Source organism: Antennarius striatus, chromosome 2 (genome assembly GCF_040054535.1).
Source record: "Antennarius striatus isolate MH-2024 chromosome 2, ASM4005453v1, whole genome shotgun sequence".
In the NCBI taxonomy this organism is placed as follows: domain Eukaryota; kingdom Metazoa; phylum Chordata; class Actinopteri; order Lophiiformes; family Antennariidae; genus Antennarius; species Antennarius striatus.
This window is the reverse complement of record NC_090777.1, coordinates 26,343,155-26,355,527: the sequence shown is the minus strand read 5'-3', so window position 1 is coordinate 26,355,527 and position 12,373 is coordinate 26,343,155. Positions and strand designations below refer to the sequence as shown.

The window sequence follows — 12,373 nt, the reverse complement described above, 5'->3', positions numbered from 1 at the left end:
GTCCATGCAGCATGACATACAATTGACAGGCATTTCCTCCTTTAGCAATAAATTTCTAAAACAAATAAACGACTTACATGAGTGAAACCTTTTTATTTATGATCATACATGTACTGGAACAAGGTCAGGTCGTTATAGTGCAAGTGAACAAGCCAGGAATCATTACAGGAGAGGCTATAAATGTTTTCAATCTGGTTTAGCTCTAATTTGGTTTAACGGTGAAACTTGGATGTAAACAGCTTTTAAGTAAACTTTTAAGAGTCTTTAAAACCCTGAACTTGAGATGTGTCCAAAAAGTCCACATCCGTGTGTCCCTAATCTTTGCTCTGCCTAGCGTTACATTTTTACACTTCAGGCTGCGACAACCTGAACAGAAAAAGTTTGTGGTCAAACTATTTGTAGAGCTTCTGCTGAAGAGGATGAAGAGTCCTTTTAAAAAGGGCTGCACGTCGACTCCAAAAACATTTACTCCTTTCTCCCCTCCACATGCTTGTGCTCCTTCATCACAAAGCCTGGAGCTCCACAAATGGTTTTAAGGGCTGAGAAAGTTCACCCAATTTTCCTTCAACATGGCGGTGAAGGGATTTTCTATCCAGCCCTGCAGAAGATTTAAAACTTTTTTATACATCAGTGGCTCTATAAAACAAATGCATGACAACAGCCTGAAACACACACAAAGTCCAGCAGATATGATTGAATATTTGACCCTGTTTAGTGACTTTACATCACGTTAGGTTTCCCCAAGCCGCTCACAGGAAGCTCTGCGGTGCTGCTGAGGTTGTAATGGATATAAATAGATGTGTGACGATGCAGAGGAACGACAAGAGGCTGTTAAACTGAATTAGCAGATACAGTAAAATACCATCTTCATCTTTCCCTTCAAACAGACACACAACAATAAACAGTTCTGAACCGTCTGTGTGGAAACCAGCCCCCCACCGACGGACAGAATACGACCAGCGGTGTCAGCGCCCGTTGATTGCAGCGCTGTGCACAAAAAATGTTTTGTTCTAAGGTGATCATCAATGTATTGATTATCTGAATATGCAGTAGAACGCTAATCATAATGCCAAAAAGAGAAAACTCTTTCCAGGTACAAAACCAGTTGAAACTGATTTGTCCCACGGGCCACAAACACATCACTAATATTTCTTTGAAAACATGCAGCGACTGGACGTCATTGTCTCCTCAAAACCCAGCAGTCACTTTTAAATTACACACAGCATCACGGAGAACGTCTTCGGACGACAAAAGAATAAAACCACGGATAATTTTTAAATGTCTTTCTCCTCTGTTGGCTCCTAAGAGTCTTTAAACGCATCACGACAAACAGAAAAGACGAGAAGAAAACCGGGAAAATTTGAATGTTGGAAACATTTTTAAAGAAAAACAAAACAAAAATAAAAGTCTTTCAGATATTTCAAAGTAGAAAATTTCTGTCTTACATGTTGAATGAAAATAACTTTCATAGTTTAAACGGCTTTGACCACGATATACCGCTGCATCCGGGTTCGCCCTAAACGTCTCCCCATCCTCTGATTAAACACAAGCATTCCCTGAACTCAGAAGACACGGATGTGTAGAAAACACCCGCCTAGCTTCCCTCTGTCCCAACAGGAAAACAGGAAGAGTCCACTTTTAAAAACCTCCTGATGAAACCTGTAATTCTCTGGAATCACTTCATTAAAAATAGGAATTGATGCTTTTAACCGAGGACCTACTTCCAGCCACTGGTGGGGGAGGGCAGCAAGTCCCTGACTGCTCACAAGAGGGCAGCCTCACCCTGAGAGAGGACAGGAAGAGATCGATTGGAGGGGGGGGGGTCTGTCCCCTGAAACTTTAACATAGAGCGAGGCCTGACTCAGCACTGCTGATGCTGGCCTCACTCTATTTAGCTCGGGGTCGTGACAGATAAAAGAAACTCACCAGAGCTACATGCAGGATGTGTGTGTGTGTGTGTGTGCGTGTGAGGGGGGGGGGGGGGGTGACGCGACAGCAGCACAGATTGCATAGAACCATTTCAATGTCTTCAGCTTGGAGGCGTGGCGTCGGATCAGTCACAGCACCCTGCTAAGCTCCGCCCAGGAGGACCGTGTGTGTTTCTGCGATGGACGTCTTATAAATTAAAGCCGAAGCGGTGTGTGGAAGACAACGGGGGTGTACAGCTGAACCGAGTCAGTTCCGGAGAGTGTTAGCTACAGCGCTAGGCTGTCGGAGGGGAGCTCTACAGCGCAGCCAGCTGTTTGCAGGGCGTCACCGATCCGGTCGGTCCTCTGAACTCAACCGCTGAGAGGATGGAGATCCACTTTCACCTTCTCCCCAGTGCTCAGCATCCCCACCGTGGGGTACAGACCCCCGGGAGGAAGTGCCATTTCCCTCCGGCCCATCAGCTTTCCGTTCCTTGTGAAGAACACCTGCAGGACCACAGGGGGGCGACAGTGAGTTAGAAATCCAGCCGACTAAATAAAAGATGTTAGTTACTCCTGAAATCCTTTTGTTTCCCGTCATTTTCCAAACAGACAATAAAAAAATAAAAAAAACAAGCATGAGATTCTCAGGCTGCAGCACCACAGACAGATTGTTCAATTCTGACAATTTTTTTTTTAAATTCTATTAATTTTTAGAGAAAAATCTGAGTGCACATTAAAATTTCAGAAATGTTGAGATGTAACGCACGAGCCAGTCGTCAATCGTGTGAAGCCAAATTTAAAAAATTTATCTTTGCACCGCACAACAAACGTCCAACAAAATTCAAGCCGTATCTTCTGAAAATATTCAGATTTATAGAATTAAATAATTGTTGTGTGTTAGGGTTGGGGTTAAAGTTAGGGCTAGGTATAGGTTAAAGTAAGGGTTAGGAATAGGTTAGGTTTGGCTGTATAAAAGGAATTCTGTGCAGGTAAGGAATATTGTTAAACATAGTGGAGCAACATCAATGCTGTCACGCCCGCTCAGAGACCCGCCCCCGGATGCTGCTTGTGCAACCGTGTGTGGGTAGGTGAGCCCCACCGCTACGGGTCGAGACAGAGAGGAAACCGCAAATAATTTAGAGACAAAAAACACGGAAACACAAAGCAGGTATGATGAGATCGTGACGGACGCAGCTGCTGAGTCTTTCGCAAAAAGAAGGTAAAGGTAAGCGTCAGAAGACGAGCAGTGCCAAAGCCACGTCTGGAGGTGACGTGAACGCTGCTACTTCCTGTTTGACACCTGCACACCTTACCTGTGGGGCAGCGGCTAACGCAGCTCTGCAGATGCTACTCACCGAGACCTTCCTGCCCTCCTGTTCCTGCTCTGCTTCTTCCCCATCTTCCTCGTCCTCCTCTTCGTCGTTGAGGTACAAAACGTTCTGGACGGCGGCGTGACCCGCATGGACCTCCAGCTGATCCCAGTCGTCCGCGTCACCTTAATTTAAAAAAAGCAAAAATCAGTGTGTTTGAGGCAAAGCACGCACGTGAAGGTCAAAGGTCAGCATCGATTAAACAGCAGGTGATGAAAGGCAGGATGTACCAGTTGGTCGGGATTTCTTCCTGAAGTGGCTGCTCTATTTTTTACCTTGGTTTGCTTCCAGCTTCTTTCCCACCAGCGACACCATTAAGAACAAGCTAGCTAATGCTAAACCACGGTTAGCATGCTAAAGAGCCACACCCCCCCACGGACGCTCCGGACACAAGAAGCGTCCGCGCTCACCATCACCATCCATGATGTAGTCTCGCGGGAACATGATGCCGCAGCCCATGATGTCGCCTTTGAAGCAGCGGGGGCCGAAAGCGTCTCCGACGCCGCTGCCGTGAAAGATCTTCCCGTCGTCTGTCGAAACACACAAATGTGAATAATTTTTAAAATTATACTCCCTTTGGTGAGAGGTGGACGTCTTTAAATTAGTTTACCGCAGAGTATGTGTGTACACACAACGGCGTCCTCGTATTCACAACATCCTGAAATTCCAGTCAGATAATGGTGTGTAAAAGCAGCACTAGTAAAAACACACACACACACACACACACTGTACACCAAAGGAAATTATCACAACAACACACTGCGATATACAACAACAATAAAAAAAAAAAGAAGTAAAGACAAACACGGCTGAGGCGCTGCAGATGAGCGCTCCTCAAGCGAAGCGGCGTACCTGCTGCGGGTAAATATTTGTGGAGTTGTCATGGGACCCGTCCCGGGCTCAGGGTACTGTTTAAACAATCTCTATCTGAGCAGCGGGGGGGAGACGGAGACTCTGTATCATTACGACTCGCATGTGGGCCCCTGTCTCAACAACCTGCACTGGGAAAACAGTGGAGTCACGCCGGCACAGGCGCAGCCGACTAAAAATAGCAAAGCGGGTCTTTGGAGGTGAAGGTGAGCCAAAGGATGGAGGATGGGGGTGAGGGTTCCAATGTGGATGTCGCCACAAAGAAAGCCAACCAGGGCGTTCAGTCCGTCTTCGACCCAACGGCAGATCGATAAAGAAGGATGACGTCGCTGACTGAGGATCAGCTCTGTTCTGCCCGCGTCACGGCATCAAAGTGGAACAGACTCTTGACCTTTTGAACATATTTTCATTGTTTATCTGACTTCACATCTGTGTTATCATATGTTCTATGACAAATTGAAGTTTTTCCAGATAAATGAAAAACCACATGAGAATTCTGTGAAGTTCCAAAGAAGGAAATCATGAATGGAAATGAACTTTAGTCCAGGTTTTCTTGCACCGACATGAGAAGTCTTCACCATCACTAGTTAGAACCGGTCCAACCAACAATCAAATGTGGTATTCTCATGTCAGTTCTCATTGGTGGAGAAGAAAGTAGATGTTAGTTGGCATATCTGAGATCCTTTAAAGTTTTAAAAGACGTTCCAAGGACCCCAGACGTTCTGTAATCACATCAAATGAACATCTGACCTTATTCTGAAGACCTCCCCAGGTCCGAGGTACAGACCACTGTTCGTGTTCAGCTGACTGGATGGTCACTTCCTCATTTTTTATTCTTATTCTCTTTGTTTATTTATTATCTGGTTCATCTTTTGGTTTTAAGAAACCCTCGTGATGGTGTAATAATTCTTTTGTGACAGGCCTAAACCTGAAGACGACGATGCCTGCAGTCACGGATGTCGCTGGTGTTGAGGAGTAAATAAAAGCGGTCCCTAACGTGATGATGGATGCTCTAGATTTGAAAACGTCCTGCGAGGCAGAATTATCTCCACAATAATAAGACAAATTTCGTGTGGCGGTTGCGAGACACATAATAATAATACGTTCTTGTGCTTTTCTTAAGTGTGTTATTGTGCTTAAAACGTTTGGAAATCGAGATAGAGGAAGCAGGCTCACTTTGGAGCCAGGCTGTGGCGGAAAATCTTAAAATTTATGTTGGAGACTAGAAAGACTTTAAAATTAGCTGAGGTGTTGACCAAGCGTTGGCTCTCAGACTGGTCAGCCTGTATGGAGGAGAATATGGGTGATGGCGTTCATGGAAGTGCCAAGGTCATAAATTGAGGCAGTTGTTGGTAGAGCCAGTGGTTTTAGCGACTGCGACCGCCACCAGTCGCTTAATCCAATGGTGATGGTCGCAGTGACAATAAGGCAAAAACTGGAGCCAGGGTTTAGGGTTCAGATCCAGACCAGCAGGAGGAGTGGCTACGAGAACCTGGCCGGCACCAGCTGGCACAAGAAAACAGTCTTTCTCGTAACAGAAACAATGACTTCACACACTCCTACAACAAGAAAAATTAAAAGAAAATATTTAGATTCTTCCATGATTTCATCTACACGCAGACAAACACACACGTTTGCACACGTTCCGATGGATTGAGTCTGAATTCCACGTCCGACGCCTCCTGGGTTTATCACCAAGTGTTGAGCTCTACTTCCTGGCCCCAGCGATCCATGACCAACAACCGGTTCTACTTTGGGACTGGTGGTGGTGCTGATGTGACGAAACATCCGATTCATCAACAACCAATCAGCAAATACTAAATGATACTTCGTCCAAATGTTTCACACAGCTCAGTTGAGTGTGTGAAGACATTTTTTTTCACAGGCTACATACATGTGTTAACAGTTTCTATAAACAATCACTTGTGCGACCTTTCGTCCGCGAAACAAGGAAAAGTGAACAAGTGTCCGGGACTGAATTAAATAAGGTTTTGTTCTGCTGTCACAGACCTGATGAAGATGATCCTGAAATTGAAATCAGGACCAATTTAAAGACGGATCAAGTAAAAAATAAAGAACTCTGGATGAACCTAAAGCGTTTTGACGCCACCTAAGATTCCCAAAGCTCCGCCCCAGCGCCTTCCAAGTCAAATACCCTAAAAACATAAAAAATGGGTAATTTAATGAGTTCAGAGACCATCAGGAGTTAAGAACACTTCTACAAGCCGTGTGACGACGTAGAGGACACACATTCAGAGAGACTTCATATCCTACAGGAGTCTCTCTGCATCTGTTGGGGGAGAAAACATCCCATTAGATAAGACGGTAATATAATCCCCCATCACAACATGTTGTTATTGAATATTTGTTTCTGCGGAACCTGAGCTGGAATCAGATTATACCCGGTCCACTGATATGGAGCAGAGGTCCTACCGAGCCCTATCGTTTCAGGTCGGCTCGGTGGTGATGGACAGATGGTGGTGGTGGCGGCGTCGGCGGTGGAGCACAACCTTCATCTGCGGGTGTTGAGTCATAGCACGAGAGTCACTGATAGGGGGTTCGGAGGGGGTGACAGGGTTAATGAGGCTTGCCATGGAGCACTCACTGGTTGGATGGCTGATTGCTTCTGATAGGGCACAAAGGGGCTTGCAGTTCCCTACGGCCCATAAACTTGCATAGCTGACCTGAGCCAAACACGGGATGGAGGGCCAATGCAAACACTTTGTGGTAACACAGGCCAGAGAACTCTCAAACTACACAAGCTGTACAAAGGAGCAGCGATATGGTTGGCAGACTCTGAGTATATGTAACTGGGACATATCTGGAACCTCTAAAGTCAATAACGCATCACAGGACGTACCTGAGTCACAACAAAGCTCGCCACATGGAACGCTCCATTAATCAGGGCGACAGAAATTGAGCAGAGGCGTCAAACTGCAAAATATAACTAAATAAAGGAAGGATGTTGCTCTGGATCATTATGTAATTTATGTACTTGACTCCAGGCTGCATAATAAAACTCAGCATAACAAACACTCCGAGTGCATTAAGTCACAGCATGAGGTATGATAACAACGCAACAATGAGCTTCTACTGTTTACACAAAGCTAAGGCCTGCCAAGAATATTCACTTAGCCCTTTAGACGGCGAGGTCAAACACAACGAGCCGTAAGAATTCATTAAACGGAGGCGCAGAGTGTCACAAAAAACATTTCTTCGCAAGCATTCTGGCCCCGCACCGAGCAAAAAAAGACACGACATACCATTTCTTCTTTGCGGTTATATGCATATACTGCCTGTACATGGAGTCTGTCACGCTGCCAAAGAGCGTCTGCCTGCAATTTTCAAGGCTCCTGAGCTGCTCGGAGAAAATCTTGGAAGCCTGGAGAAGCAGAGGTAAATCATGAAGAAGAGGCCATGGCTGTTGATTTTAAGTAGCTGGATCACAGCCTGCACATTAACCCAAGCATGGGAAGGCAAACCTCATACGCACAGCGTGGAAAACCGCATACATCATTTTAGTCTCTAACAAATAAGATTAATGGGAGCTGTGCTGGGGCGTGCACATTTCTGTGGTGTCCAAAGCTCGGTAGCCAAACCAAGTAGACCACAGCGCTAGACCTCTGGGACGGGCGCGATGAGCCCCCGTGAACGACTGGCCCAGTCCGTCACTCAGCGAAGAGGGATGTGCAGGATGCTCAGTCCTCGACTGTTGTTATTGTCAATGCGTTCAGAGGTAAAACGGAATCCGCACAGTGGAGTTTTGGTACAATAAACACCGACTGGAAGCATGAACGGAATGTGCGGCGTGAAGAGGAGAATGTGTTTTGATTGCTGATTGGAGGACAACTGGAAGAAAACCTGGAAAAGAAACTGTTCTCGAAAAAATAAAACACATTTCCTGGTTGGAAAAACATACGATATAAAAGCGACATCTGTGGTGTGTGAATCCCCTCAGAGCGAGAGCAGCTAAAATCCCCCCAGGAGAGAGATTAACAACGGGATGCTTCAGACCAAAATAAAGCAGATAAAAGCCAGCTAGCTCCAAGCTGCTTGGGTGCGATAAGGACTCACCAGATCTTAACTGTGAGAGTGAATTTTCAGATAAACCTACTGTAGCTCCTACAGTACAGCGTAACAACAACCACCTACCTAGCTTCCACCATTCTCAAATCACGGCGGCGGCGTTTGATAGCTAATCTCTTGGCACTGATAGCGAGGGGTGCTGAGGACTGGAATGGGAGCTGTGGGGGTTTTATGCAGATGCCTGTAAAGATAATGTTTGCAGGCCTGTCGTCGCAAACAACCAAGCCTGAACGTGTGTGTGTGTGTGTGTGTGTGTGTGTGCGAAAACACCAGCAGATAAAGATAACCAAGTTTCATAGCTGTGAGAGATATTTAGATGACAGAAAGAGACCGAGGGAGAAATGATGGAGATGGGGATATCATTCTTTCTGATGCTGTCACTGTTTTATCTGCTTTTGTCCCTTTTATCTACCCACAATCCTCCATCTGTGTTGTGCTAGGCACCTTAACATCCTGCTGAGACGATACCCTGTGATGGTTTGAATGTGAGCCTCAGAAGAAACAGTGGATGCTTTAAAAAGAAGCACATCACATTTATTTACTTCGGTGCAGCAAGACGATGAGGGAATATTCCACACTCACAGAGGGAATAACAGGCAACCTTCTTTTTAGAATGCAGAAGAAGAGATCGAAACATTAGAAGAAGAAGAAGAAGAAGAAAAAAGTACCTGCGTGGTATGCGACCGACCCTCTGCTCCACCCGGGGTGTCGGTTCCTGGGGTAGTCCTGCAATGACACAAAAACCCGTACGCAGGTCAAAACTTCAACAGTCATGAATACGTGACAGATATGGGGTGCTGCTTGTTTTATGGAATCACCAGCTGATTCTAAAAAATACAAACTGTCAAAGTTCTGCACCGGCGATGTCTGCACACATGATTGAAGGCCAAAACACCGAGGCCCAAGCGGTACGTCTCCGGTACGACTTCGGCACCTCACCAGCTGATCATCGGAACACAGAACTGCATTGTTCTTGTCTCACAGGGTAGACCAAGTTAACCCTAGTATAGGAAATTAAGTGAGTTTTTCTTGGTAAGACCCAACATACTCTTCCTCTGCCTGGGCTGCATTTGTTGGTTGGGTAAAGTTAGGTTTAGGAACGACGAGTGAAATTGATTAAGGTGAGGGTAAGAATATCATCAGAGTAAAGCAGGTGTTGCCAAGAACGACCACAATAACATTCCTTTCAAACATAACCCAGTTTGAATGTGTAGCTACTTTTACTAAAGAGAATGCCCAGGATGAGGACTAATGGATGAGATTGGGAAATGGAATGTTACAACCTCATTTCCAAGAACGTTGGGAAGCTGTGTCAAGAGACAGAATATGATGATTTCCAAAACCTTGAAATCCCAGATTTAATTGAAAATGGCACAAAAACACCAAAACAAGCATTAAATGAGAAATTTCATCATGTACTTTGAAGATTATTTTCCCATGTTGAAACAAAACAGTTGTAATAGTGAAAGAAAACCACCTGGTGTAACATCTCAGGACTGGCAACCGATCGGTAACACAACTGGGCATAAAAAGACCAGCCATGAGGAGCTTAATGAATCTTCCTGAAGTAACGATGGGAGGGGTTCACCCCCCTGAAAGGCAAACACTCCGACAATTTAAGAAAAAAGATTCTTACCGCAAAGTTGCTAAGATTTAGTAGATTTCATCATCTAAAGTCAGAATATAAGAGCATCTAATCACTATTAAAGTATTTATTATTCTCATGCAGTTTGGGGAGCAAAGTCCTTTTTACAATCAGTTTGTGTTATTTTCACCTATTCTTTTGTCCTGAGCTGTAAATTAAATCACCGAGTACTGTTTTTATTCACATTTTTACATACTTCAGCATCAACGTTTGAGGAAATGAGTTTGCATTTGAATCACTTCATGAAATAAACTTCTCCTCCTGTCCCTTTGTTTCAGAACACCACTTGGTTGAAGCGTTCGTGCTGAAATTTGGAAGACAAATCGGCTGTTAATATCATAATTACAACTGAAAAGTCACAATAACATTAAGGAAATCATGTGAACTCTCTATTGTGACATTAATCACAAACACCTTCAATCATAACAGTACAGGCTTCCTATGTGTCCCTCCGATCGTATGCTGGCTTCTAGAACAGGCGTACAGTCGTCCAACATCCGTGTACTCCTGGCGTAAACACACATTCCTTACATTTTACTCCTTTTGGTTTGGCAAAGGTAAAAAAAACAAGCCAAAAACAAAACAAAGACCACTCTCCGAACCCAGACCGAAGCCCCACGTGAAATGCTTCGACGTTCAGAGGAATGCAAAAGTCTCCATCAGTCAACTCTACTGAAGCAGAATGCCAGCAGCAGGTCTGCAGCGTTCCTCAGCGCACAAAGGTTTTAAATCATGCTGCTGTATTCCCTCTGAAATTTAAGATGTTAATGTAATTAATGAGTGTGAGGGCTCCTCTGTTTACCCCCCCCCCCCCCCAACAACAAATATCTGAGAATCAGCTGTACTATAAAAGCTGAGGATCTCTCTTTCTCTCTCCCTCTGTTGGCAGTATGTATGCCATTCTCCACTCGTCGCCATGCCAACAGAAATAAATAGAGCACCAACCTTTGGATAAAATCAGAGGATGAATAGACGTTATTGCTTTTTGCCAGTCTGTGTCTGTTAGCAGGATTACTCAAACTTATGAATGGATGTTGATGACATGTTTTGTAGAGGTCAGGGTCTGGGGATCGGGGAACAATCCGTTAGATTTTAGTTCCGATCATCATCTCAGTGTAGATTGTTAGCCATCGTGGGATAAGGGCAATTACAACAGTTATTGCATTTAACGTCATGGTTAATGCTGAGTATCTAACTGGGGTTCCAAATATATTTGGAATTATAGGGATCATGGAGAATTCAGTACGATTATATAACAAAAAAATAATGCTAGGAGCGTGCAACTGATTGTAGCTTAAACTGAGCTGCTTTAGTGTCTCAAACAGATCTTCTAGACCCTGTAGATATATAATTTAATTTATGATCTTTCTTGACTGCCTATCAAACTAATAATTATACAGATGTGATTTCAAAACAGCAGTAGGTTTTAATGGTCAAAGAGTTATGAAACTCTAAAGTGAGACTATCTGTCCTCCTGTGTTCAATTCCATTAATGTAGAAACACAGTTCTGCGGAAGAGAGGGAGGAGGTATGCAGAGACATCATGGTCCTTTCTCACTTCTCAACTTCTAAATGGAGATTATGTTTTAGCCGGTGTTTGATCGTACATCTGTCTCTTAGCAGGATTACTCAAAAAGCTATGAAGAGATTTTGATGCATTTGGAGAGGCAGGGCATGGCCCAAGGAACAATCCATTACATTTTGGTGGGAATCTGGATCCAAACGGAGCTGCTTTGGCAGATGGATTCACTCTGAGCGCCGTCCAGTTCTCTCTCATTTTCTTTTAGTTGGTACTAAGAGACAGAAAGCCAACCCAGAAACTTATTTTCATCAAGCCTCAGGTGAAAGAAATTCAAAATATGGCCAGAATGACATCCAAGAAGAAGAAAAAAAAACCTCTTCCTTGGCAAGACACGGTAAAGGGAAATGTTCTCTTATGCAAACAAAAGAACAAACAGAGATAAAAAAGGCAAAACAAACTACAAAATGACTATTATACGCTCCGTGTGGAGCAGATAAATGAACAATAGGGACACCATAGAAAGGGTTTAGTCGGGCCAGGCAGACAAGAGTTTGAGGACAGGACATCAGGGAAACATTAACGACCCTGTCAGACAACCCCATTGGGGAATAGGAAATAGGAAATAGAGATGGATGGGGGAAAAGGAGGAGAGAGAAGGAGAGAGTGAGACATCAGTAGAGGAAGAAAGAGAGACATGGAGGAATGCAGCCTCTGCTCCAAGCCTGAAAAGCCTTGATCTGCCAAGTCTGCTTCTCTTCCCCCTTGTCTAAACCACAAGACGGAGGATTCCTCTGGCTGACTAGCATGTGGGCTGGATCTCCACAAGCAGAGGAGCGTCTGAGCGTTTGCTCCCTGATTGATGATCCACGCTGAGCCGATCAGAGATTTTGAGGAATCCTCTGAAATAAGACAACATTAGGAACGGCTAAACAAATAACAGATGGATTTATAGAGCCATAATGTAAACCGC

General features: G+C 44.5%; 1 protein-coding gene across 3 annotated transcripts in view; it reads right to left on the bottom strand.

Moving 5' to 3' along the window:
- Nucleotides 1-77: 77 nt before the first annotated feature.
- The window catches only part of spryd3 (SPRY domain containing 3), a 39,648-nt gene continuing 27,352 nt past the window's right edge, over nucleotides 78-12,373 (bottom strand). For all 3 annotated transcript variants that reach the window (XM_068325564.1, XM_068325572.1, XM_068325555.1), the window contains exons 8-11: nucleotides 8,905-8,962; nucleotides 3,691-3,810; nucleotides 3,266-3,405; nucleotides 78-2,414 (exon numbers count right to left, since the gene is read on the bottom strand). In XM_068325564.1, the coding sequence (XP_068181665.1) occupies nucleotides 2,280-2,414; nucleotides 3,266-3,405; nucleotides 3,691-3,810; nucleotides 8,905-8,962 (453 nt within the window). In that variant the 3' untranslated portion in view covers nucleotides 78-2,279. The remainder of the gene's footprint in view (nucleotides 2,415-3,265; nucleotides 3,406-3,690; nucleotides 3,811-8,904; nucleotides 8,963-12,373) is intronic.